Source organism: Lupinus angustifolius, chromosome LG06 (assembly GCF_001865875.1).
Source record: "Lupinus angustifolius cultivar Tanjil chromosome LG06, LupAngTanjil_v1.0, whole genome shotgun sequence".
NCBI classification, from domain to species: Eukaryota; Viridiplantae; Streptophyta; class Magnoliopsida; order Fabales; family Fabaceae; genus Lupinus; species Lupinus angustifolius.
Window position 1 is genome coordinate 31,588,849 of NC_032014.1, and position 26,674 is coordinate 31,615,522.

A 26,674-nucleotide genomic window follows, 5' to 3' on the forward strand; every position below is an offset into this window, starting at 1 on the left:
GTGGAAATCAAAATTACTTTAGTATTGTGAGTATAATTTTTTATGTTATGACTATATTATTTATTGTTTATTAGTATTATTTTTATATAAGAATCAATAATGATTAATATATGAAAGATTGATGTTGCACCTAGAATGCAAAAAAATATTATACTCTTATACATAAATATTAAACTCAATTGGTGAAAAATAAATGGTTCTGAGCAATAACAACATATTCATTTTTACTTTGGTACCTCAATTCCTCCAAAGTCCAAACAGCTTGTTAGGTTTCAGTTACATATTGGGTAGTTTGGAGAACAACCTAAGTGTTTTAGTACAGAGATTGACACTTCTTTATTTTTTAAACTAAGTGATGGCTATGCTAGAAGCCCTGTTTTTCCTAAATAAAACATGAAGGAGCATTATTTTTGTTTGAGTGTGATATATATGAATTATAAGTATAAAAATTTATACATACTTTGTATATCTTCTATTATTTGTTTATATTTTTTAAAGAATCAATGATAATAAAAATTGAATGACATAGTAATAGTTTATAAAACTTATAGTCTTTCGGCGCATTTGTTTTCCTTATTATGTTTACTAATTTTTTGTATTTTTTGATTAATCAATAGGTAAGTGACTCAAAGTTTTTTTTGTTAATTATAATATATGTGAACTATCAATCCAAAGATTTATATATAATCAATATATTATTTACTATTAATTTGAATTATATTTTTTAGTAGTAAATAAAAATTAAATTTGACAATAAATTATATATTAACAATATATAAAAATCATACCAATGAATATATTTTTTCTCATTTTTGTTTAAGTAATATAAAAGATAACAATCTTTTTAATTATTGTACTCCTTAACTATTCTAGAACTAGAAAAGTATGGAATTAATGTGAGGAAATGAGAAGAGGGGAATGAAGTGAAGTAGAGAGACGTGATTACGATAGGATACGCGCGTGGAGGATTATAGATTCACTGCACCACCACATGTATTTCTCTCTAAGACTCTAACTCACTCAATTACAATATTCATAAATAATACAAATTTTATATATTATTATTATATTATTCATTATTTTTATTTAATTATTATTGAATTTTCAAAAAGTAATATAAATAAATGGTGAGTAATCTTAGCTATGTATAAATCTTTATATTAACGATATATAGGTATTATATTCTTTGAAATTTATTTATGAATATATTTTAATGTTTAAAGTACTAATGGTAAAGTGGTAGGGAACAGTGCTTAAAAGGTTGCCGGGGAATCCTCACCTACCTGTCGCTGCAATTCCTTATACTTAATGCCTTATTAATTATTAATAGTAAAAAATTTATAATCAATCTCATTATCATAATAGATGATTGGTTTTAGGAATAATATATAATACTATTAGCAACTTAAATATTCATGTATTTATAAAATATCATTTGGGATATTTTTGTTTAGGCATCTTTCTAGACCTTATGAGATTAGTCTAAAAAACTATATTCAGAAAATATGTATCAGTTGTGAAAACCATATAAATTATAAGTTATATATATGTTCTTTAATTGGATTCTATGTCTTTTTAACTTGCTCCATCAACTTTGTTTTCACTTTGGCATTAGTCTCTTTATATGATTTTTTGGGTAACATGACATGATTAGAAAGAAACATGTGACACCTTAGACATGTTTCATGATAGAAAAGAGACAATTACATCAACTTTAACATAGGAACTAAAGTGATAAAAAAAAAAGTGAATGAACTGAAATGACAAAAAAAATTGATGAACCAAATTAAAAAATAAAATAATTTAAAGGATTAAAGCAGCACCTTGGCCTAAAACAAAATAGCAGTACAAATTTACATATATTATTAGGATGTGAAATGCAAGTTAGTTCAGCAAATTGTTTTTTAGCTATTGTATCAGTATGGTTCTTAATTTTATCTATTAAATTTGTGATCAATCACAGTTTTTGTCTATAAGTCAATAATACTATCACAATTTCTAAAAAGTACTCAAGCAACTAATAACTAATTTTTTTCATCTAATGGGTACAAAGCAGTTTGCTTCTAAGCGAACTAATATAGCTCGCATATTAGCTTTGGTTATATTATTATTATTATTAAAAAAATTAACATTTTATATTTTAGCATTTGAGATGAGAAAAAGTTAGCTATAGAAAGGTCCAAGAAGGTTCTTTCTGCATCAACAAAACCAGTAACACTACTCTCATATTCTCATAAATGCAGTTTAAACCCTTTCTTTCTGACACCCTTAGAAACTTTGTTATTTCTGAATTTGGTATATAACACACTTCACTTATATAAACTTCTGTCACATACATATTAGAATATCCTTTCATTTTGACACTGTTATGTCTAAACCATTGGAAAATCCATCAATGGATAGAAACTCTAACAAGATATCTTCTTCTCTTAACTTCAAGGAGACAGAACTTAGGCTTGGTCTCCCAGGTTGTCATTCTCATGAGAAAAATTCAGGTTTTGTTGTTGGGGTGTCTCTTTTTGGCATGAACTTGAATAATAACAATATTTCTTCTGTTGCAACTCCTTTGAAGAATCTTGTGGCTGGGGCTAAGAGGGGTTTCTCTGATGCTATTGATGGATCTGAGACAAAAGCTAACACTCATCAGGTTAATAATAATTCTTCTGCACAAACCATCAAAGAGGTTGGTAATGGTATAGTTCCACATTCTGCTAAGCTTGTTCAGGAAAAGAATGTTACTGTTCCTGCAGCAAAGTAAGTTTTGTTCCTGCTTCTCTTTTTTTAGTGTTAATTTGGTAGTGTTTGGTAGTGTTTGGTGTGTAGATAGGACAAAACTTCCTCTACAAGATTGATGCTTTGAGAAGTTCTGTTTGATGCTGTGATTTTCACTGGAATTGAAAAATTCTACTTTTTTATAAAGAACTCATATGTTATGTCATGTTTTCTTGTGATAATATATCAAACAATACCTTTGTTTTCTGTTCTATTTAATGGCTACATGTTTTTTAAAACAGATTTAAAAATGAGTTTGAGTTGGATGCCATGTTTTGGTAATTCATAAATGGTTTTGTTCTCATAAGGAATTTGAAGTTGTGAGCATCAATGGGAAATTTCACTATTGGAGTATAATAGTGTATATTGTATTTCTGATACTTTCTAGAAATATAAAACTTCCAAATTTGTATCTCTCACATATGGTGCCTTATTTAGATTCAAAAAGAAGGATGTTGAGGTAGGTTAATAATCAGTCATAAAAAAAAGGGAGGAGTATGATTAAAATAAAAGTTCACATTCTTAATTCTACTTTTATAGCAAGACTCTATGATTGTTATTTTTTTTCATCCTTTGAAGTTCTAGCATTCAATATGCATGGTTTTTTAGTTACATGGTACTGTTTCAGTTAGATAGTTTTTTTCTTCTGCCAAAAGTGAAGTTTTTCTAGCATTCTATATTTTCTATTTGATGATTACCATTACCCTTATGCATACTCTTCATTAGGTGATCAATGACATATCAAACTTTTGCAACAGGGCACAGGTTGTAGGGTGGCCACCAATTCGATCTTTTCGAAAGAACACCATGGCTTCTAATTCGACGAAGAACGACAATGAAGGTGAAGGAAAACCAGGATTTGGTTGTCTCTTTGTAAAGGTCAGCATGGATGGAGCCCCTTATCTCAGAAAAGTTGATTTGAAAACCTACAGCAACTATAAGGAACTTTCTCAAGCACTTGAAAAAATGTTCAGTTGCTTTACCATTGGTACTATATCTACCTAACTCTCAATACTTATATAAAATTTCACAGTCCATTTTGTATCAGCCAAAAATTAACTAGTGCTAATAGTCCTTTATTCATAAATTTTCTTAATCATGTAGCCCTTTAACAAATTGATCAATGTTTTGAAACATTGTATATTCTGTTCTGTGTACTTTATCTAAGCTTGTTGTTTAGCTATAATATTTTCCTTATGAATTCAGCTTAGTCACTTTGCACCTAACATTTTCCTATTCCTAAGTTCAGGACAATGCAATTCTCATGGAGTTTCTGTTAAAGATGGATTAAGTGAGAGTTCTTTAAGGGATCTTCTCCATGGTTCTGAATATGTTCTTACATATGAAGATAAAGATGGAGATTGGATGCTTGTAGGTGATGTTCCTTGGGAGTAAGTTATTTCTACTTTTATTTGTTATAATTCCTGAAAAATTGTGTTAATGTCATCTTTCAATTATATAATAACTTGCTGATTTAAAATCCTTTGTTGTTGCAGGATGTTCATTGACTCATGTAGGAGACTAAGGATCATGAAAGGCTCTGAGGCAATTGGGCTAGGTATGTCTTAATCTTACTTTAAGCATTCATTTAGGGTTTGTTTGGGAGTTGGAGGGGAGGGGAGGGAAAGGGAAGGCTTAGGAGTCATCTCACAAGTGTATTTCATGACTCTCAAGTCTTCCCTTTCCCTTCTTTCCCCTCCAAAATCCAACTCCTAAACTAACCCTTAGGGTCTGTTTGTGAGTTGGGTCTTGGATGAGAATGACGGATAAGGGATGGCTTCAGAACCATCTCAGAAGTGTATTTTATCACTCTCAAACCTTCTCTTTTCCTTCCAAAACTTAACTTGGAAACAAGACACTTAAACTTTAGGTTCTTTTAAGGTAGGGTTTAAATATAATCATTCATGAAAGTGTTGATATGGATCACTGATTTATTTTGGAATACAATATTTCTTAAAGAGAAAAAATATATATACACCGAAGGCGTAAGAGTTTTTTATACTGTCACTGCATCATCCACCATTCATTTTTAATCATCAATGACCGTTAAATAAAAGTAATGCAAATGAATGAGAGATGATGCACTGACTGTGTATAAATCTTTACATTGTCAGTGCATAGATTTTACACTATTTCTTAAAATATATTTGTCAATTATGTTGGTTGCAGCTCCAAGGGCCATGGAAAAATCTAGGAGCCAAAACTAGTGCAGAAACCATTGAAGTATCTTAAACTTTACAAGTTACAAGGGAGTTTGAGTTTATTGTTCTGTTCCAAAGCATAAAATATATGTAATTTGCATTTATAGTCTGACAATTATTCCAGCTGTAGAATTTAACTGGAGACATCCAGATCATATCAACATATGTTTTGTTTGTTTATTTTGTGTATATTTGGTTTCTTGTTGCTGTATAAAAGAATTGTTTGTTGTGTTTTTTTCCTCTCTAACTATAGTAAAATGATTGTTGTTGGTTTTGTTGTATTTGTTCTTACATAGTTACATGCACACAGAACATTTTGAGTTTTCATATTAAATTGTTTATATATATGTTTTTCAGAATGTTGTTATCCTCCAAAAATAAGAAGAAAATCCGCAAGAAGTTGTGTTATATGTATCATGTGTATATTTCAACCTTTATTTTTACATGTTTTCAGGGTCATTGTCTCCTAATTCAAAAAGCAAGTCCTCTTATTATAAGTACAAAGCATGCTACAATATTTTAAGAATGTAAAATATTGACAATGTAAAAATTTGTAGACAGACGATACATTATTCACCATTCTTTTTTATTCATGATGAGTAAATATGAATGAAAAATGTTGCACTAACAATGGTTACATGAACATTTTCCACTTATAAACCATTTTGCACCTCATGTATATTCAATGTGGATCACACTTGAATATACCTAATATTATAGATGACTATCTTGAATTTCAGAAATAAAAACTAAATTTGAAGCCAAACCAGGCAATGAATCAACAATTCATAAATAATACAGGTACAAATTACAAATCTTCCTTGTCTAAGCAACTCAAAATTATTGTTCAGATATCTGTAAATACACCATCTGAGTGTATCCATTAAATACAGAATTATCAAGTTTGGCCAAACCAAGCCGTTTGAACAAACCATACTTCCCATCTTCAACAATAGGACTAGGTGCTCTAGCAGGATCATACCTTGTTTGATGGGTCAGGGAAGGACCTGCAACTGGAGGGAGTTCCCAATAAACATCAAGAATAGATTCTATAAACCTGCTGTTCTGAAAATGTTCTGTATAAGATATTGGCTCATTACTATGGTTGAAGTTATCGCGCATGTAGCCTCTAACTCCCCACCATGCTTCATCCGGCCCGCAAAGTTCTTTGATATCAACTGCTTTCTCCCAGAATTTCTTCCTCCTTGATCTGATCCTAGCTTCATCACTGTTTTTAAAGCAACTGTGTCCCCCACCTTAATTAACAACAGAACCCCAAAAAAAAGGTTAATTTCCTTATCTGGATTCAGTTACGCGATACTTGTAATACCTAATGCTAATGGATTAATGTATTAAAATTTAAAAGAAAGAAAAGTAACTCCAAAATCCACATCACTATAAGAAATATCATCAGTTGCTGGAACCAACCAAACATTTTACAACAATTGAATGGTGTACTTAATGGTGGCAATGCTAAACAAAATATTAACTTCAATTTTTATGCTACCAAAACCACAAATTGTTAAAGCATTCTAATATTCAGTTGATCACTTTTGGCTTTTCATTGATGCACTTCAACATTTTCTGCTGTTTACCTGAATGTTGTATATCCAATCCTTCAATCTGTCTAATATAACACCTTTGTCTTTTAATTCAAATATTTCATTTGTCTGACCATAGACCATCAAGCATTGATATTTGTAACATATCAAGCTTTTATAACTAAGGCAAGAGAAAATGCAACACTGATGAATGCCTATAACATGAAACTTACATGCATTTCTTGCTGAAGCAGCAAGGAAATTGAGTGAAATATAACAGTAACTTGGTGGGAAAAAGGATAGTTTACGCACCCCTTATATAAGATTGGTCGCATATCTGCCTCAATGAATAATGGTCGCCAGTTCCAGTGTCATAGTTATCTTCAAAAACAAGATGTCGGAACCCAACATTCAAAGCTTGTTCAACTCTGCCCATTAATACAATAAGGCATATTATTATATAATAATACTATTAACTAATAGCAACTTCATCAGAAGTAATCAGAAACTGAATCATAAATCCCAAAAATCCTATAAATTACCTTTTCATTTCATTCTGATGGTCATCAAAAAATATAAGAACCCGACTAAGGTCTGCAATCCCATGTTTGTGCAGCACCTTTGGCCAGTCAACACTTCCAAAATCCACAAAGTCCTTTCCAGCAAAATATGTGCAGTTTCCATCAACATAGGCAGGTCCCTTTTTCAGATACTTCTCAGGATGCCTAGGTGAAAGAGAAATAATTGGTGTGTCTGGCATAGCCTGCCGCAAAACCCAAGTTGAATGTCCCTTGAAAGCACCACTCTCAATCATCATATCTGGCTTCAGCCATCTGGCCATAAACCAAAGCCCAAAGCTGTGGTCAAAACCCATCCCATACAAGTTGTTCTTGATTGGCCTGGTTTCATATATAGGAACAAACTCTTCTAGCCCCTTAAGCAGATCTTTTGATGTCCACTCCACTGTGTTACCATGTTTCGATCTGCCTTTACCAAGGATAAGATTATAAGTATCTAACAACAAGGAAATGTATGACTTAAGTGATTACAAAATAGAAAAACTAAGAATTTGAAACAATGGGAAAACTTATTGTCAATCAATGACTTGCATTATGAACATTATATATCTACAGCATCATTGAACTTCTGTCTCCAATTCTACTCAGTCAACCTAGTGCAACTTCAAACTTCAATAATGCCTATCTTCTACTTGAAAGAAAATACCAGTTTGGCCACAAACCATTTCATAATTCTTCTTATATTAGAGTAATGCTACTATTACTCACAACATCAGAATCAGACTTCCCCGCCATTTGATTATCACCGGCCCCACCAAAAATTCTTACTACTACACTCTAACCTGTTAGCTACCTCATGCTAATGTGAGATAGAAATGATGTGCAAAAAGTGTTCTCCCTTCAAATGTTCTTGTTTAATATATAGTTTTCTACATGAGTTATGTTACAACAAATGCCGACACCTTTCCGAAAAACTACTTTTATAGTGCAAAATTGAAATTGTCAAAGTTCATAATATATGTTAATGAAACATTTTTCCAAAAACAGAACTAATATCTTTATAACAAATCCAGACAACTTTCTACACAAGTAGTTTGCACTATGAAGATCAAAGTTGTCCACATTTGTTATTTACAAAACATTTTTTGCAATTCAAATCAGAACAACCAATGTAGCAACTAAATATGGAATTTGGTTCCATGCAAGATCAAGAAATTATTAAAATTGATTTTATTTATTTTAAGCCAAATGCTTTCTTAATGATTAACATTTTTTCAAACCAAATATCATCAAATAATTTTCCACTAGATCCAATTAATAATAAATAAATGAAACAAAATACGATTTATTCGCAGAGAAAAGAAACATACACCATGGCACACCGAGTGCTCCAAAATCAGATTCAAGATCATCAAATCCAAAAAATCGAGCACGAGAGAGAGTATCAAAAGACGAAATACAAACAAATCCTCGAGAACTGAAAAGCAAAGAGGACCCAAAAACTAAGAGAATGAATAAGAACGCGATGATAACACAAAAGCAAAGGTAACCGGAACCGATTGTGAATCGGGAAAGATAATTAGAAGCTCTGTTGGTGATTCGACAGAAAAAATGGTTGTGCTTCATGGTTTTGGAATATTCGGAGGAGGAAGGTTCGTCGGTGTCGCCGTGAATGTTGTAACGGCGGGAGGAGAGTGCGCGCTCCAACATGACGGTGGTGGCGGCGGTGGTGATTTCAGGGTGTTGTGATGAGTGATGAGGATGACGGTGTGTTGGGGTTGTGCACTTTGGTGATGGCATTTTTTTAACTTTATCACTCACTATTTTTGTTTATTGTTTCTATCTATCTATATATATATATATATATATAAATAATAGCTAATAATAATTTTACTACAATTGTACATTTAGTTGCATTATCTACTTTTATTTCCATTTTTTTTGAAAAGTCAAAAATAATTAAAAATTAATTAGTGTTGTAAAAATTAGTTTGTATCGATTGGTAAATCGGTTTTAATACTGGTATGGTATAATAATTATATCGGCCATGTAATTATACCGATTAAAATTGATTGAAACTAGTAATAATGGTCGACTTTCAATCAAACTGTACCGGTCATGCTGACTGATTTTATTTAAAATTAATTTTTCAAAAATATTAATATATATATATTTAACTTCGTCAATATGTGGTTTAATTAGTAAATCATTAATTAAACTGTTATATTATTATATAAAATTACAAATATTTTGACCGGTTTGTTGACTGATACAATATTAGTAACATTGAACTGAATAAAAATAATATACTCAAAGAACAAAAACTCTTATATCATCAATCTCACATTTAAGTATGATAAGTGAGGTATACTACCATATATCATCACTAAGAAATGCCATAAGGAAAGAGTGTAAAAAATAAAAGAAAGAAAATAATGTGATGAGATTTTTTGTTACTTTTATTATTAATGTAAAATGAAAAGTAATAACATATTTCTCTAATATTAGAGAGGGGATTCTTTTCCTTATAATCTTTGTTCTCATTGTATAGATGTATAGTAGAATTGACTTATATAGCTAATAAATTATTGTTATTATTAAGACTTTGACAAACAATTCAACTCCCACTTTTTTAATTTGGTAAATATATTATTATAGCTTAATATTTTCATAAATAAAAATTGTATAGATATATATTAAAATTTTAAAAAGTTGAATATATACAAAATCGTTGTTAATGGTGATGATAGAAACACCTGTAATGATAGAAAATGATAATGATGTATATCTAGCATAAAAATAATTTTTAAATTTATTTGAGTTAAGATTTGGTGTAATTTTATATAAGTTAAAGGGTAAAATAGAGATATGAGATACTTGCTATATGTTATATGTTTAGTGTATGATTTAGGTGTTATGTGTTGCATAAGTTTCAAATAAAAGAATTCAACTTTGAATATATTCCTCATTTGTCAAATAAGGGACCCAGAAATACAAGGTGTTACATGTTATTTTAGCTCCTGATCCTCCACCAATATAATATAAGATTTAATATGTATAAATGACAGTGTAAGATATTTTTATACTATTGATAATTATCTACTATTGATTTGTTAACCACTCTTATATCATCGACAATGATATGAGACAAGTTTTAATTTTAGACATGGTATAAATAACTTTCTTCTATTAGTTTTGCTCACAATTTCTATTCTCTGTGTTTTTTGTTTGCTATTGTTATGGTTTTTCATGGAATAGAAGGCGTGTTTGCTAATATATTCAATTCTATCACTCTTTTAATCAGTATTGTTAAAACCGTACCGGTTATCAAATCGGTCAGGGTACTGGTATAGTGGTACAGTGGTTCAATAATTAAACCGTATGTCGGTTAAACCGGACATACTACTTATATTTATATATATAAACCTATAACAAAAAAATTCCAAATAAGTAAATACTCAAATTTATAATCCATATTTATAATCTATTCAAAATTCACATAAATAAACAACTTTAAGTCTTTAACAAATTCAAAGTCTAAATTAAAAAACATATATCAATCCAAAAGTATCACTTAACAACCGCAAAATATAAATAAATGACATAAGTTCACAACTCACTCTACAAAACAAATAAATTTGGAGTTTTAACATTTAACACCAATGGATCAAAGTTGTCTCATATGAATATTATATTTTTCTATCAAATTTTATCTTCAGACAGTACTCCAAGATAGATTATAACAAAAGTCATGTTAGGAACCAAAATGTGTAATCTAAGTATGTTTTGGAAGTATGTGTCTTGAAGGGTTGAAGAATGGTTGGAAATGTGGGTCACCTTGTAATAGACTTTTAAGTTTTTAAGTTTTTAAGTTTTTTTTAAAAAAAAATATGTGTACAAATCGGCCGGTTTAGTAAAATACCGGCCGGTTCACCGGTTTGGACCAGTTTTGACCGGTTTAATACTTGGCCAGTTCAACACATGTACCGTGCCGGTTAGGGGTCCAGTTTTCCGGTTGAACCGGTCGGTACAAAACGGTTTTTATAACTATGCTTTTAACTAGAGTTTCTTTATGCCGGTTTTAACTTGTAATTAAGTTCATCAACTTTAAAGTATATTACTCTATTCAAAGAACTCAAGTTTGAATTGGAAAAAAATTATGTTTCAATTACACTTTTTTATGTTAATTTGCACTTCTAATATCCTTTATTTTCCCATGAGTACTCTCCCCTTTAATAGATGAGATGATGGTTTTAAAATTTGTTAGTGTAATTGATATGAGTGCACATCTGTCTCACACTTAGTATTATAACATTGTGATTGATCAGAAAATTATTTAAAAGTTAAATTTTAACTTAGTCATGACACATAGAATGTTACTAAGTATGGGAGAGCAGATACGCACTCCATTAATATAAATGTGAATATTGTGATCATAGTGATCATTAAAACCATGTTACATTGATAATTTCATATAATAACCATCACAATATAACAACAACCATCATTTAAAAGTGGGAATAAGATACTAATATCTAGTATATTTGAATACTTTTTTTTCTTGCTATACACGTGAAATCTATAGTAAAACACAGAATATATGCTTAATAGACTCACTCATTTGAGTAGTATAGAAACATATTGATTTAATGCTTTTATTTTATTATAAAACATACCACATTTCTACTTTCTTTTCTTTTCAATATTTCTCATATTTTCTTGTATTAAAAAAAATGATATTTTCACGTTTGGAAAGATATTTGACTTAGTTTTTCTAGATTGAATTTCTTTTTTTATATTTCTTGAACAATAAATCTAGTCGTTAATTCTCACAGTTTCAACGGAAAAGGATTATAAAGATATCAAAATAAAAGCAAAAAAATTAATTAGTTATTGAGATTATTTATTCAAACATGAACAAGGTTAATTGTCAAATTTTACTAAGTTAAAAAGAGACTGCATTTTTCATATATGTAATCTGCTTGTGTCAACAATGAAGAATGCGATATATTGATGTAATGTCTCGCTAGATACTCAGATCGAAAGGTCAATAGTTTGATTCTTGGGAAATCGATAGTTGTTGGAAAGGGCAATCACACACCTCCGCTACTCATTGAAGTCCCTTATACTTAGGTTCAGCTTGTGATAAGCAGTGATTATTGACATTGTTAGAATGAGTTACACGCCAAACCTTCAACACCCCATCAAGGCTACCACTACAAACAGTGCAACTATCTTCATTTTCTTCCACAAATCTTCCTCCAATGAATGTTGTTACACACCTAATAGGTCCTCTATGACCAACAAGAACTGCTACACATGTGTGTTGACCATCTTGTTCTCTAACCCAAACCCTGCTAGTTGAATCAGCTGAGCCACTAACCACATACTTAGCCACACTGGCTAAGCACAACACTGCATGTGTGTGGCCTTGGATTGACCCACCATATTGTAATTGCCCTGCAAACCAACCCTTTAGCCAGTAGTGTATGTAGCCATCAGTGCAGCCACCATATAGTATTCCTCCATCAGGGTTTAGTGTCAATGTCTTCACAGGGGAATGCTTGGCATGCAAGGTAACTGTTAGAGAATGTGGCTGGTCATGGCTGCAAAAATTGCGGCGCCAAACTCGTACCGTGGCGTCGTCCGAGGCCGTGTAGAGGACTCCATCATCAGCTACAATGATAGCATTGATTGGCTCATGGTGAGCTTTGATGGTCTCTATACATTTGAGGTCTGTGATTCTCCATACTTTCACTGTTTTGTCTAAGGAAGCTGTGTATAGAATGTCCTCTGCTGTGTTAATTGCCATTGATGTGATTAGACCCTTATGCTTCATCTAATTAAGATAAAACCAATGAAGTTAATGTAACAGGAAAAAGTATAATGATGTGGTTTATAAGTTATACATGCTTAGGTTAGCCTTAACTTTTTGCATTGATAAAATCCCTAATGATTGAGTAATTTTAGTGATGAAAGGCAAGTTTTTTTACATGTGATTTTCCCTAATGTTCTTATAAAAGTTTTACATGTTGAAAACATAACTTTGTAACTTAGTCCCTCTAAATAAAGCACTGTCCTTTCATACTTCCCCTGAACAAATGTTTTAGCTCCACACTTAAAGTAATAGTAATCCAAGCATTATACATCATCAATAAGCAATAAAGCATGCTTAATGCTAAGAATCGATCAATCATATCATATAGCATATTTTATTTCATTTAAAAGCAGTTCGTCACTTTTTAAATCATTATTACATAACCTTTTTAAGATAGGTCGGATATAGTATATGGTACATTTAACGATGAAATCAATACACAATGTGTAAGTAGTGATTTACATTGTAGACCGCATCATCTGATGCAGCCACAATATATTGCGGCTGCGGTGTGACTCCAAATCATAATGATGCAGCCGCATTAGGCCGCAACGCAACCGCATTTGAACTGCAATCCGTATCGCAACGGCTGCAATGATCACAATCACAGTAACCACAACCCTGATCATGACTGCGTAATTTAGAACACTTACTGTTTTGTCCTTCCCAGCAATGTAACTCCTGACATAGCCAACTGTCTTTGGTATAGTAGCTAATCTGACATGCTTCAAAACCTTATCCCAAGTTCTTCTCCACACCCTTATTTTCCCATCACCATATGCTGCATAAACCATATCATTACACACTTCAAGTGCTACAACCCTACAAGCCTTAGTCCTAAGTTGTCCACACTCACTGAACTCAGGTAGCTTCCACACCCTCACAACATTAGAATCAGAGCCAGTGTATACTAAACCATTTGATGATAAAGCCAATGAAATTATCTGGCCATCATTTCTAAGCACAGAAGATGCACAATGGTATGTTGTTTGAGGGTCAGAATCAGATAGTTTTGAAGTGGAAAGTGTTGGTGATGATGAGAATATAGGATGAAGAGGAGAGTTTTGAAGGCTGCGAGAAAGAGTAGGACAAGATAGGTGCTGTGGTGAAACAAGTAAGTTTGAGAAAGGTGCTGTTTCTTTTGTAGAATGGCTTCTCAAGAAGTTGAAGTTGTTGGTGTTGTTGTTGTTTTGAGTTGTGGATCTAAAAGCAAAAGATGGGTTAGGATCAGAAGAGTTAGAAGAAGAGTCCATTGATCTAAAAGCATTGTCTTTTCTTCACTACCAAAAGAAAATATTACTTGGAAGAATCATAAGTTATGAGTGTTATGAATGAAGTTGGTTGATGGGGTTATGAATTTGAAGGGTGGTAGATTTTGGTTGTAACTTTGTTTAATGCAATAGTTGATCAAAATGTATATGGTGGATGCTCAAATATTAATGAAAAAGAAGCATTGGTAACATTGGTAGGAAATGTTGTTAGAATATAAATGCAGCATTAGTTGCAATTACAAATAAAGTATGTATGAGTTTCCTATCTATGCCTTACTCTCTCTATCATCCTACTATAAGAAACTACTTTTTAATTTGTTAAGAGGGTTTTACAGTTTTACTTTATCCCTTAATTTTAAAGCAATATATGCTTGGAATGTTTAATTATTACATTTTCATTCAGGACTGTGACCTGTAATAGTTTCCAAATAATTTGGGCCAAAACAATGGTTTTCTACTTTGTTGTTTGTATACAATTTCATTTAATGAATAGGAAATATATAATTATTTCCTATTTTAGATCTTCATTAAAGTCTCCAACAAAAAATACTATAAGAAACTACTTTTTAACCACATTTTGTTAGTTGTTATTTATATATTTATCGAATTTTTTGTCGACCAAATTATGAAAGAGAAATTATAATGTAACTTGGGACATGAATTAGAAAGATGTGAATAAGTAACTAAATCTATAAATACAGTTATTTCTACTTGATGAAGTCGACTACATAAAAAACGAAAATGTCTATAAAAAATTTAACAGTTGTAAATTACATTTTTTTTTACAGTTACTATAACTTCTTTGTTCTATCTTTCCCATATGTTCTAACTCTTCTAATGTCTCTAAAATCTCAATATCCAACTTCCAACACATTACTCAAAGTAATTCACTGTTCTTTGCTCCATTCACTTCATTGAATTAAAATAGTAACTTTTTCTTGGCTACAAATTTACACATCACTTGAACAATTTTTTTTCTATATAGTCTAATTATTATACTAACGGGCATTTGAATTGAATTTTTTCTGACAAATCTTGAGCTTCATAATTGATGCAAATCATGCCACTCTATCATAACTTAGTCAAAATAATACTTAGATTATTATGTCTTCTATTATGAATCAAAAAATGTTTTATGTACACTAAAGTTTCAAGCTTTTCACCTAGTCTAGTACCAACAAACAAGCCTCTTCCTAGAATGAGCCTTTATCACATATCATTTTATATAAATTCCTGGATTTCTGTTCCAAGATAAGTAAGATGGATCACCAAGAGGTCTGCACATAGATCAATATAACAATGTCAGTTTGCAAGTGATAAATATATATAAGCAAAAATAGTTACTAGCTTTTCTCTTCATTCTAGCCAATATCATAATCTTCATTAGGATAAAGTCATGAGGAGGTACTTAATTTAATCTAAATATTGGATATGGACTAAAGATATTGGCACTTCAAATCATAACTTTAGCTTTTAGTTTACAAAATTATGACTGGTTAATCATAACTTGTGAGTGTCACTAGCCTCACCCTTTTGGACAAGAAATGCTGAATTTTGAGACAAAGAAGGGGTAGATGGAGGCAATACATATCAAATTAAGTTTAAAATTCTGAAGTTTTTGTGTTATTATAGTTGGAACTTGAAAGCAGACAAGAAATAACATATATAGAGGACACCAAATGCAAAATCATGTTCTTTGCTAACAGAGATTACCTGTCCCGAATGATGTATCATTCCTTATCCTGAGCCAATCAGAATGTTACTTTTTGTTTTTTAAAAATTTCTTTTATTCATATGGCAATATGTGATTGACTCGGGACATGGAATGAGACAACGTTTCGGACAGGTGATCCATGTCCACAATCATTACATATATAAATCAATAGAGATAGAACCATATAGATGTATAGTATAAGGTAAGCATAAAGTATTTCTTTTACCTTGGCCTAATGACATATAGAAGTATGAATCCAACAGCTAGGATCAAGGATAGGCCACCAATGAAAAGGTATGCCCTCCCTAAGAAGGGATTTTTTCCACCAATCCAAGTTGTAGTCGACAAAACCAGGGTCTTTGTTCCACCAAACTCGTATGTGTTATAATTGTTCTCTATCACTATTTCTATCATATCATTAACTTCAAGGTTAGTCTCAATCTTGCCATATAGTTTTCGGAAAGTTGGTAACGCTGCCGTTCGCATCCACACGATGAGATCCTCTTGTTCATTCAACTAGTACATGCCACAAGACATAGATTATCTACTTATTCTCCAAAAACAGAAACAAGCAAACAGAAAAGTGCTTATTTGAGCTTTAGCTTATCATATAAGCACTTAAGCAGGTGCTTTGAAGAGATGAAAATAACTTAGGACTTTCCTATAAGCTTATCAGAGAAGCTTAAGAAATAAGATAAAAAAGAACTTATAAGGTCATAAGCTCTTGTGTGATAATGCTTATTGAATAAGTGCTTAATCAAACTGCATACTGGAATGCGCATTCAAACGAAAGTGAAAAATGAAAATGACTAAAATGAAGAAATGTTTACCGGTTTGCTCTCGTTGAGTTTTGCACCACCAACCATAAATCCACCCTGAAAGTTTTTCGGATAAACATCAGATCCGAATTTCGAACTTCGGTCGCTCTTCCATGATATGTCCTTTTTATTAACTGCCAAATCCTTGTCTTTCATTGAAAATCTGTATGTGTCATTGAACAGACTCCATGCAATGAGGCCACAAGGAACAATTGGTTGATGCCCTTTTGTTTCTGCTTCAGGATCACAATTGGTTGTGACACCCTCGGCCGACTTACTGCGCAATTGCTTGTCGTTTCTATTCTTAACATATCTTCAAGAATCAGAGAAAACCATATCAGAATTCAGCAGAAAGAGAGAGCAATAAGAAGTGGTTGCATAAGTAGTAACTCAACAAAGTACAATTATTTTCATTGTATATGTTGAGTGAGATGTGTACAAAGTAAATATAAGCACATACTCATTTCTAGTAGTTTCAATTACAAAGTAAATATAAGCATATACTTATATGCAATTCAAAAAAGAACAATGCATCAAATACCAAATGCACTTATGCATATTCCTGAAATAATGACATAAGTTTATCTTCTTTGAAAATGTAAAAATGATTTAATAAATTGTTCATACCTGCGATGATTCTGGTAGTAATTATCAAGCTGATAATAGATATAAATAGGGGCTTGCATTTTATGCTCAACCTATAAAGTTTTCACCAAACAATTTTGAATTAACTTGCAGCACAAGTTACAATACCAAACAAGGAAATGGAAATGAAAAACAACATTGCTGCAATGCTGCATCAATAGAAACTACAGAAACTGTACTAACAGTCCATGTTTGAGTGCAAGTCTTGTTCGTCGAATCGGTTTTAATAAATTCCAACGCATTTTTAGCATGTGATTCAGGAAGGCAATTCTGATCATATCTGATTACATGTTCCTCCACCTGCATCAGCATTAGTATTAATTTCTTGATCAATGTACATTCATTTTCATCATTTGACACTATATTTGTAAGTATAAAGAGACAAGTGAGATATTACACTTTCTGATGAATACAATGAGGCAAGACCAACAGGGATGAATATGATTCCTATGACAGTAAATGTGCAAATAACCTGAGAAAATGAAAATGAAAATGAAACTGCTGATCAATTATTAGAGCATTAGCAAAAAAACAGAAAGTGTGACTGAAATTAATTGTTGCATAATATGATCATGGCACAAGTATCAGTTGTCCCAAACTGTGTCCCAAATATAGATGTCAAAATGGGCATTGTCCGCCAGCATTATGGGCAGGACCTGTAAATTTTGCCCATTTCCCGTTTTGCCCAATAAATTATGATGTGATTTAATGTCTCAAAACACAAATTTGTGATGTAATATAATTTAGTCAACTTTATAGAAAATATCAAAGTTTTTTTAAATTTTGTTCTCTTTTAACTACTTTATTTAATTTCTTTTTATTTTATTATTTTTAAACTATTCATCAATGCTTGCGGGCCACCCGTTAGCCCGTTTTAAAACGGACAGGGCATGCTATTTTGTCTGTTAGGTCAACGTGGACATGCTTGTGCCTGCTTAAATTTTTGCGGGCACAAACAAAACGGGTCGGGCAGCCCGTTTTGTCATCTCTAGTCCCCAACCATATCCCGGATCAATGAAAACATGAAATGTCAATTAAAAAATAAAATATTCATTAGTTTTTCTATTTTTGCTTCAATATCATTGGTCTGAGACATGGTTTAGTACGATAGGACATTGTGTATAAGCATGTAGTAAAACTTAAGGAATCATGTTGCAAGCTTTACCCATCCAGGAGTTAGAATAGGTTTCCATGCAGGAAGTTCTTGCTGTGAGAATTTTGAATCTACAATCAAATAAAAATTTATATGAGCAATAATACAAATACTACATGAAACATCTTCATCTGCAAAATTATTTTATTATAAACTTATTGAACAAATTTCCTTACAAATAAAGCAATGAAAAATGCCATATTCCACAAACTATGACATTATAATTTTGTTTAACATAGACATGTGTTGGGGGTAAAATGGTAATTTTGTTGCACGTCAAACAATGGTTTTCTCCCACTCTATCGTTACCAGATTCTTTAATCTTATGGAGTATTCGATAATAATGCTATATCTATGTATATATATATATATCATTTGTTAATGGTGCATGAAGAAGATTATGATTTATGAGTGCACATTGATAAGAAGAAAACAAGAGGAAATGTAAGAAAAAGTGAAGAACTCACATACATTTGGGTCTCTTAGAATTCTTCTTGGTAGGTGATTCACCTTTGCTAACCAAACTTTGTGTAGGGGTATCCATATCCATCATGGTTTCTCTCTCTTTCTCTAGTTAATAACTAATAATAATGCATTTCAATGATAACATCAAATTAATGAGTCTAAGAATAACTGAAAAGTAGTTGTGGTTAAGGTTTGAAGAGAAATGAAAGACAATGCTTACATGGTGCAGTTTTTACCATTCAAATGTAGGAGTACCACACATTTATATTGTTGAATATTTCACCACCTATCATCTCTCCTAATATACATTATGTGTATGTCAAAATATAACAGTTTTGACTAGGGAATGTTTACTTGCAGCAAAGTATACTGTTGAAAAAATATCATATATTTTCATCTAACTTTGTTTATATGTTTATGATATGAACTAAATTTTGATCCATTGTTGTTGTGAATTTCTTTTACACTATTATCTCATCATACATGGTTACTATCTAAAGGCCACATATATGTAATGTATTATGGATTTATAGAATAAAAATATTGTGTTCACAATGCATGATTAGTTAGTGTTAAAAAATAGTTGTATAATTTTCAATGAACTAGATGATTTAGTGAATTTTATTACAAGAGTTAACATTTTAAATGTAGTAATACAATGATAAGTGGGTTGTACTATAAAAAAAAGATCTTTAGTGCATCAGAATTTAATCCATTTTCTTATCAGAAAGCTTTCTATTTGTATGTATTTATTTGTTTTTAAAGATAGTGAAGGATGATACTTTTGAAAACAAACTTGAGTATATTATTAACAAAAATCAATGAAAAAATTTGTGCATTTATTTAGACTCATTTAATAAATAATGAATATTGACCACTAGAAATATTATGAGTATGTATAGCCTAATAATAAAATGCTAAAAAACTCATTGGTTTAGACTATTAAAAGAACTCAACTTCAAAGGAAAGCAAAACTAATAGAATAACAGCATTTAGGATTATGAATACCCCTCAGATCAACAAATTAGTAAAAGAGTAAGTAGAGGCTTGCATGGAACAACTATATTCATCGTTGGTTAGGTTGAGCCGACTCCACCTAGTAGGAATAAGGCATAAGGCGTAGTCGTTTATTTTAATGCACTCAACTTTTCTTTGACTACCTCTTTCTTCAGATGAGATGGGTCCAATCCCACACATTCTAGGAACAAAAAGAACTTTTATTTCTTCTGATCTTGGTGAAACTGCATTGGCAATCCAATAATATATGCTACCATGTCATGCATAGATTGACAAAATGATAGTCAAAATAAATAAACCAAAAAAAGACATAATTGAATCATTTTGTTAAGAAGCTGAAGCCACAGCATCTACTACATCATCTGACTCATCAACTACCATTTCATTTTTGAAAAGTAATTTCAAATATGGAAGAACCTTGGGAAGCACTGGCAAATCTGCTATATTGATACTCATCATATCAAATGCAACACATGTTTTATGCATGTGTGATTCATCAAATACAGGAATTTTTGGATATCTTTGGCTGAAATGAGTAAGAATGATTCGATACGCATTCGCAGCATCTCCCATTTCTATGGCTTCATTTGTGGTGCTGTGGTTTTTTGCTATGGCTTCCTCTATCATAGACTCCTCAAAAGTTGCCTGCATCAATTACAAAATCATACATAAATAAACAGCAGCATCACTAGTGATTGGTACTAATCAACAAACAATACTCTAAAGAGTTGGGTAGCATTTGATGCACATACAGTACAGAATAGAACAAAACAAACAGGACAGAACCAGATTTTCTGTTCTTTTTTGTTCCACCACTTTCCGTAGAACCAAAATGATCTATTTTTTATAGAATACACCAAATACAAAGAACTCATGTTCTGTTTCGTCCTCGAAGACATGACTATCGATAGCATGACTGATAGTAGATGTCAGACGTACATTGCAGAATGAATTGAAGCAAAAAGATTCTTTTTATATAAAAATGAAAGAAACATGTAATCTTTTAATAAAAGAACTATGCAAGTTACACCTGCAAATTCTGATGTAAAGAGAGAAAGAGCATCCAAATTTGAAAATCAAGGGGAAGGAAGCTTTAGTATTGGAACTCCTAGATATGGGTTAGTTTTGCCAGAAGTTATTAGACCAAAAGCTTCTAGACTTTTTTCTATAGGCAAAAAAATGTCTGCATTTAAGGCTTGTTATCATTGTTGGATAAAAAATACAAATGACATTACTAACATTTAGAAAAGACTCCTGCCACTCTAAAAAAGGGTACACTAGAATAGTCGGTTCTCTACTGCATAGTTTTCCAATAGTGGCCTAAATACAATTATAATGTTCTCATTCCATATCATTTTCAGATATTCACATGCTGATACTAATTCATTACAAGGTCAGTCAACATCAAGTAATTTATAGAAAGACTTACCTCGTGTATAAGGACTGTGGCATCTTGAGATGCTGCTACCAGCTCAGGGCAGGGCCTTGTGTCACCAGAATATACAATCTTCCAGCCAGGTATCACTTTCCCTACACTGTTACTCCTCTCTTCTGCTTGCAAAGCAACACCAAATGCCTGGGGGCAATGTATAACGGGGAAACTAATCAAGGATTTCAGACCAGCTTCATGAATCACCCCCTTAAATTTCTTTAGGATATGAGAAACTGCATCTTTGTCAATAGGACTCCCTGGTCTTTTGAAATAGCTTTGCATACGAGATCCTTTAGAAAACAAAGTCGAACCATCGTCAACTGGAGTTCCTAGGGAGCCATCGTCAAAAGAATCCAATGAGGCTGCTGTGGTGTGCTTGCAATCAAGAAACACCATATCTAAATCTTCAAGCCTTCCATATGCATCTAAATATCTCTTCAGCTGCCTGGGTCCTATAACAAGCAAGGGTTCACGAGGCACCCCCTTCAGCAAATCACGCCGCAGAGCAAGAATCCTAGCCAAGCCAGTATGGTGATCGGCATGAATATGAGAAATCCAAATGCAACTCAGACCTCTCACAGCATCATCAGCACCACTTACACCATATCTGTTTCCATGGAATATATCAACCAACAGTTCAGATTAGAAGAGCAAATGAGTGAAGTACTATAAACATGTACGTTAAGAATTTCAACAGACTTGCCTTCTTTTAAGTTGTCCCAAAGTTCCTTCACCACAATCCAAGAGCAAACCTCCTTTTGAGAAAAGATTTATGTATACTGAGGTCACATTTCTGTACTTGGATGGCTGGGATGAACCAGTTCCAAGAAGAACTATCTCCAAGTCATCTCTTCTTATATTTTCCAAAGAAGCAGGAACACCATCTGCACACAGCCATGGCTCCTCAATCATCATCTTATAATCGAACACGGGAACTAAATCCTCTTTTCTCTGACTGGATTGTTGCCACAGCTGGCTCACATGCTCGGCTGCTTCCACGATCTCTGGAATCTCTGACAGTAGCCCATCAATGATTTCTTCGGAAACCACCTTACTTGGAATACAAGATCTATCTAACCCAAGATGAGAATATGGACGCAAAGTAAACTGTACAGCATGGAATAATACATCTATAAATATTTGAGCATGACAAACACAAGATAAAGAATCAGAAAGCAAAATGGAAGTCTTAAGGTGGCAAATTCATCTCAGAGAAAGTTGGAGCAGCACTTATAGACAAGAATATGACAAACTCTGCTAAGGTGGTTTGGTCGTGGAGAAGATCGATAGAAACAACAGTGAAAAAAGTGGAACAATGGAAGATAATTTGACTAAAAGTATAGAGGACACAAAAAATACATATTTTGAAGGGTTTTATGCAAAATCTAAGATATAAAATTTTGCCTGATTATATTTATTTATTTCATCATACCCCAACTTTCCAAGGATTTCACAAAAAGAATGTCATTCTTATATTCTTTTCTCAGTGATGCATCTAAAAAATATTAGTTAAAAAACAAATGATCGCCAAAAACATGTTTCTTATTTTGAAAATTAGAAGATTGTTACTCGAGCTCATATATCAGCATTAGGTATAACCATAATGCTTTAAATTGTTAACGGTAATTATAAAGTTACTTCTTTTTCAAAAGATTATTACAACCAGGACATCATAAAAGGCATGGATCATTACAATTAGGTGCTTATCAGACTCCAAAAACTCTATGCAAAGACGTCAACAAGAAGGCAATAACAAGTAAGTTAACAGCCTTCCATACCTTGAGAAGGTTTTCAGCACAAATGACTTCAGAAAGATCTGAAAAAGAACCCTGCAGAAGAATCAATTAGAACATTTTAATTATACTCATTTATGTCTTAACCACCATTGTCCAGGAATTCCACTTCTAGCATATTGTGACAAACCTCACTTGAAGCAAGGGAGCAATTTTGAAGAGACCCAAATCCTGGAGCTGGAAAGAACTGCGGACAAAGGTAATTAAGTCGTGCAGCATATTTTGCACTAGATTTCAATATTGGAATCTCTACATTTTTCCTGCAGACGGCATAAGCAACTAGAGTAATCACTAACAAAGATAGTAGGAGAACCAGACAAAGGACATTCCAGAAAGACTAACACCTTACTTTTCATGTCCGGCCATGATATGCTGTGCAGAACCAAATTTCTTCATCCAGTTTTGGTAATTCGAACAGCTTACAACAGATGCAGGACTTAAGTGAATTACACATGTGACACTCTTACCAGCCTCCGGCAAGTTGTCCACTTGACCACAATAACTATTGAGTGATTTTACCGCCAATAATGATTCCAAATGAGATTCTGTCGGGCAATCAACAAGGAGTACAATGGGACCAGGAAGAGAAGGATCCATGACATCACTTGGATGAACCTATATGGCAGACAAAATGTTAGAATAACATTGAATGGAAGCCCAACATCAAATTATAATAAACTAAAGCATGTGCAATACTGATCGAAATGACGAAATCTATCTCGGATTCTGTTTAGTTTTCAAAATTTCCTTCCGCCCTACATTGGGTAAATAATGTGTTTGAGTTTTGAGAATTACCATAATATTTTGGCGATCAGATTTCACTGAATTTCCAAGTTGTAGTTCACGATACTTAGGGCCAGGTTTGAGTCCGAGGGCCTTAGCTTTCTCTGGATCAAACTTTCCCTTGATCTCAGGCAGTTCACAAACATATACTACAGACATATCACCAGGCTTTCCAGCAGGCTGCCTTTTTCCATTAGGGGAGTCAAGGATCTCTGAACTATGTGCAGGACTATTTGAAGGCATTGGGGGCTTATTTTCAAAGCAGTTGGGTTGTACAATAATGGCTGATAATTTGACCACTTCATCATCAATGAGAACAATGGGATCCGAAAGCTTACTTCGACTCAGCACGGTAGACTCATCAGTGCTGAAGTTGGGCCCGAAGCTCTTCGTGTGAACCATGGCAGCATTAGGAATAAAAGATCTCATGGCATCTACTAAATACTTAAGATCTGAAGGGCCCCATACATTGACCTGAAAATTAAAAGAACCTATCATTTAAAGCAAATATGTATTATAAGAGATAGAAAATACATAAAATTCATCTGTTACTTACAGACATTCCCTCATCTCCCATGCCAGCCAAAGTAAGCAGCAAACCTGTAAGTTGAAGACTGATCATGAGTTTTTCAAGGCTCTTCTCTATGTATCAGTGGACTAAATATCAATTTCCAGTATCTTAGTAAAGAAATTACACTACTATCTGCAATATATGATATGTATAAAACTAAAACCACAATATTATTTATAATCCTAGACAGACCTGGAAGCCCACCCGCAGTCTCTGAGCAAACGCGAGAAAGAAATATGTGATCTATCTGAAGAAAGATGGATGATGTAAGATTATGAAACTAAAAAGTAAAAATTGTGACCAATTATCCTTTCATAAGTTGATAATGGGTAATGTGTGAGAAAAAGTATTCACACTAAAAGAAAAAAATGTCTCGAGTCCAAGATTTAATCGTACCTTTGATAATTTAATTTTATGCTCTGTGCAAAAACGTTGTAGTCCCTGAGAGAAACATCATATGAATTTGGGTAAATAAATCCTAGAAGGTATTCAATAAATTTTCAACGAAAATGTACATAAAAGAATTAGTCAATAGGATTTCAGGCAGGTAAGAAAACAAATGACAGCATCACAGAATTTGCTAATGTAGAGAGAAGACTCACCTCTCCAGCATTAAATATAAACCTTTGCTTGTCAAAGAAAAGCAAGACAGAAGGTGATGTATCTTGAGTATCCATTCCAGTCCCTAATATCTACAGTAAGCACAAAAAACCACAAAAATGGAAGTAAAAGAGTGAAAAACACACACACATACATGTATGGAGCCTATCTTATTAGAGGAGTTTTTATTGAGACAATGACATATGTGAAACTTGACCATACAACCATACATAAATGGAAAGAATTGTGCTATGTAACATGTTAAAAATGCAAAAGAAAGCAAATCTCTATCAGATAATATCTAAAGTAGTACTCTAAGACAAGGACGTGAGCAAAACAAACTCCTGAACCACAACCCAACCGAACATGAGTTCAAGCTATTGCTCCTCACACTAATATTTAGAAACTCAGGCCGGAAACACAAATATATTTTTGTTAGAGCAGAGACACCCTAATTAAAACTTTAATTATAAGGGGAATCCAACACAGTTATTCATATAATCATATTAGAAACTACCTTGTACACTTGACCTCACTCAATAACTAACTCCCAAAATAAATGATTTTTCCCTAGGAGGGGATCTCAATGAACATGAAGAGAGGGACACTATATGATGTGAATGTTTTCATGGAATTTATGACATAAAGGAAGCAAATGCGAAAGGTAAGGCAATTCTAGAATTCTCCTTGGCTTTTGATTTTATAATACATATATCACATATAAGAGTAGAGAGGCATTTCTCAAAACAATTTCTTTCTTATAATGTAATCATATGGAAAGTTTTGTTTAATGCAAAAACTATAAAACACGCAATGTTATATGGACCGGATGTCCATTGCTACATTCTTATAAGTCGCATTTTTTCAACTTCAGCAATAAAATGCCTAACACCAGAATAAATCCACCCTCTAAGATATTCTATGAGTTGAATTTTCAACTCCAGCAACAAAAAAAATACCACTTTTTAAGAAATCACTTCCATAGAATATCTTAGAATCACTTAATTTCAAGCCATAACAAATAAACAAAGCAAAGCATGAAACCCAACACAAATGAATAGATATAGATATATATATATACCTGTACATAGGAAATGGTATTGATGGGATTGAGTTTTCGAACTTTCAAGTGAAGATTCTTTCTGGAAGCATCATTCTTATCTCTTCCTTCAGCCCTTCTCTTATTGAACCCAACTTCAGCTTCCGTAGGCATGGTGGTGGTGGTGGTGGTGGTTCTGCGGTGGAGAGGGTTGGGGAAGTTACGGCGTCGTTTAGAAGAAGAGGAGATAACAGTAAAGAGAGACCTAAGTTGAAGAGTGGGGGGTTTAGGAGAGAAAAGGGAAAGAGAAGGAAAGAAGAGACGAAAGTTTGAAACTTGGGCCATTTCTACTCAATGGGTCACTCTAGCCTCTTATTATTATTATTAAATCATCATAAGAAAGTCATTTTTTGAGCTATAAAAACTCACTCATCTCATTCCTTCTATCAACTCTTTCAACAAA

At 32.6% G+C, this 26,674-nt stretch overlaps 5 protein-coding genes across 6 annotated transcripts; 1 reads left to right on the forward strand and 4 right to left on the reverse strand.

The window, feature by feature from the left end:
* LOC109351222 (auxin-responsive protein IAA8-like) lies at positions 2,143–5,211 on the forward strand. Of its 2 annotated transcripts, XM_019592618.1 has the most exons (6): positions 2,143–2,537; positions 2,568–2,754; positions 3,531–3,760; positions 4,022–4,163; positions 4,269–4,330; positions 4,942–5,211. In XM_019592618.1, the coding sequence occupies exons 1-6, from the start codon at positions 2,369–2,371 to the stop codon at positions 4,977–4,979; spliced, it is 828 nt and encodes a 275-aa protein (XP_019448163.1). In that variant the 5' UTR covers positions 2,143–2,368; the 3' UTR covers positions 4,980–5,211. The 2 variants fall into 2 exon arrangements, with proteins under 2 accessions (XP_019448163.1, XP_019448162.1); XM_019592617.1 differs by having other exon boundaries at positions 2,143–2,754.
* LOC109351221 lies at positions 5,717–8,868 on the reverse strand. Its single transcript, XM_019592615.1, has 4 exons — positions 8,403–8,868; positions 7,057–7,501; positions 6,827–6,942; positions 5,717–6,229 (listed from the first exon to the last, which is right to left on the reverse strand). The coding sequence occupies exons 1-4, from the start codon at positions 8,830–8,832 to the stop codon at positions 5,814–5,816; spliced, it is 1,407 nt and encodes a 468-aa protein (XP_019448160.1). The 5' UTR covers positions 8,833–8,868; the 3' UTR covers positions 5,717–5,813.
* Positions 12,044–14,439, reverse strand: LOC109351225 (uncharacterized WD repeat-containing protein all2124-like). The gene is made up of 2 exons (XM_019592623.1): positions 13,564–14,439; positions 12,044–12,871 (listed from the first exon to the last, which is right to left on the reverse strand). The coding sequence occupies exons 1-2, from the start codon at positions 14,161–14,163 to the stop codon at positions 12,143–12,145; spliced, it is 1,329 nt and encodes a 442-aa protein (XP_019448168.1). The 5' UTR covers positions 14,164–14,439; the 3' UTR covers positions 12,044–12,142.
* On the reverse strand, positions 15,230–19,179 carry LOC109351226 (ALA-interacting subunit 1-like). Its single transcript, XM_019592624.1, has 8 exons — positions 18,983–19,179; positions 18,524–18,582; positions 17,756–17,830; positions 17,542–17,658; positions 17,341–17,411; positions 16,726–17,026; positions 16,122–16,411; positions 15,230–15,458 (listed from the first exon to the last, which is right to left on the reverse strand). The coding sequence occupies exons 1-8, from the start codon at positions 19,062–19,064 to the stop codon at positions 15,398–15,400; spliced, it is 1,056 nt and encodes a 351-aa protein (XP_019448169.1). The 5' UTR covers positions 19,065–19,179; the 3' UTR covers positions 15,230–15,397.
* LOC109351223 (zinc phosphodiesterase ELAC protein 2) lies at positions 20,176–26,573 on the reverse strand. The gene is made up of 12 exons (XM_019592619.1): positions 26,254–26,573; positions 25,175–25,264; positions 24,969–25,013; positions 24,765–24,819; positions 24,558–24,601; positions 24,014–24,475; positions 23,568–23,833; positions 23,349–23,478; positions 23,204–23,254; positions 22,129–22,532; positions 21,423–22,032; positions 20,176–20,638 (listed from the first exon to the last, which is right to left on the reverse strand). The coding sequence occupies exons 1-12, from the start codon at positions 26,554–26,556 to the stop codon at positions 20,321–20,323; spliced, it is 2,778 nt and encodes a 925-aa protein (XP_019448164.1). The 5' UTR covers positions 26,557–26,573; the 3' UTR covers positions 20,176–20,320.

Coding starts and splice junctions, on each gene's coding strand:
- LOC109351222 (XM_019592617.1), top strand. CDS start 2,369: ATGTCTAAACCATTGGAAAATCCATCAATGGATAGAAACTCTAACAAG. Junction 2,755..3,530: donor GTTACTGTTCCTGCAGCAAA/GTAAGTTTTGTT, acceptor CTTTTGCAACAG/GGCACAGGTTGTAGGGTGGC. Junction 4,331..4,941: donor CTCTGAGGCAATTGGGCTAG/GTATGTCTTAAT, acceptor TGTTGGTTGCAG/CTCCAAGGGCCATGGAAAAA.
- LOC109351221 (XM_019592615.1), bottom strand. CDS start 8,832: ATGCCATCACCAAAGTGCACAACCCCAACACACCGTCATCCTCATCAC. Junction 7,502..8,402: donor AGCACTCGGTGTGCCATGGT/GTATGTTTCTTT, acceptor TCCTTGGTAAAG/GCAGATCGAAACATGGTAAC. Junction 6,230..6,826: donor CGACCAATCTTATATAAGGG/GTGCGTAAACTA, acceptor TTGTTAATTAAG/GTGGGGGACACAGTTGCTTT.
- LOC109351225 (XM_019592623.1), bottom strand. CDS start 14,163: ATGGACTCTTCTTCTAACTCTTCTGATCCTAACCCATCTTTTGCTTTT. Junction 12,872..13,563: donor TTGCTGGGAAGGACAAAACA/GTAAGTGTTCTA, acceptor TATCTTAATTAG/ATGAAGCATAAGGGTCTAAT.
- LOC109351226 (XM_019592624.1), bottom strand. CDS start 19,064: ATGATGGATATGGATACCCCTACACAAAGTTTGGTTAGCAAAGGTGAA. Junction 17,659..17,755: donor CATTGTATTCATCAGAAAGT/GTAATATCTCAC, acceptor ATGCTGATGCAG/GTGGAGGAACATGTAATCAG. Junction 17,027..17,340: donor TACTACCAGAATCATCGCAG/GTATGAACAATT, acceptor TGATTCTTGAAG/ATATGTTAAGAATAGAAACG.
- LOC109351223 (XM_019592619.1), bottom strand. CDS start 26,556: ATGGCCCAAGTTTCAAACTTTCGTCTCTTCTTTCCTTCTCTTTCCCTT. Junction 24,820..24,968: donor ATAAAATTAAATTATCAAAG/GTACGATTAAAT, acceptor ATCTTTCTTCAG/ATAGATCACATATTTCTTTC. Junction 22,033..22,128: donor TTGGGACAACTTAAAAGAAG/GCAAGTCTGTTG, acceptor CCATGGAAACAG/ATATGGTGTAAGTGGTGCTG.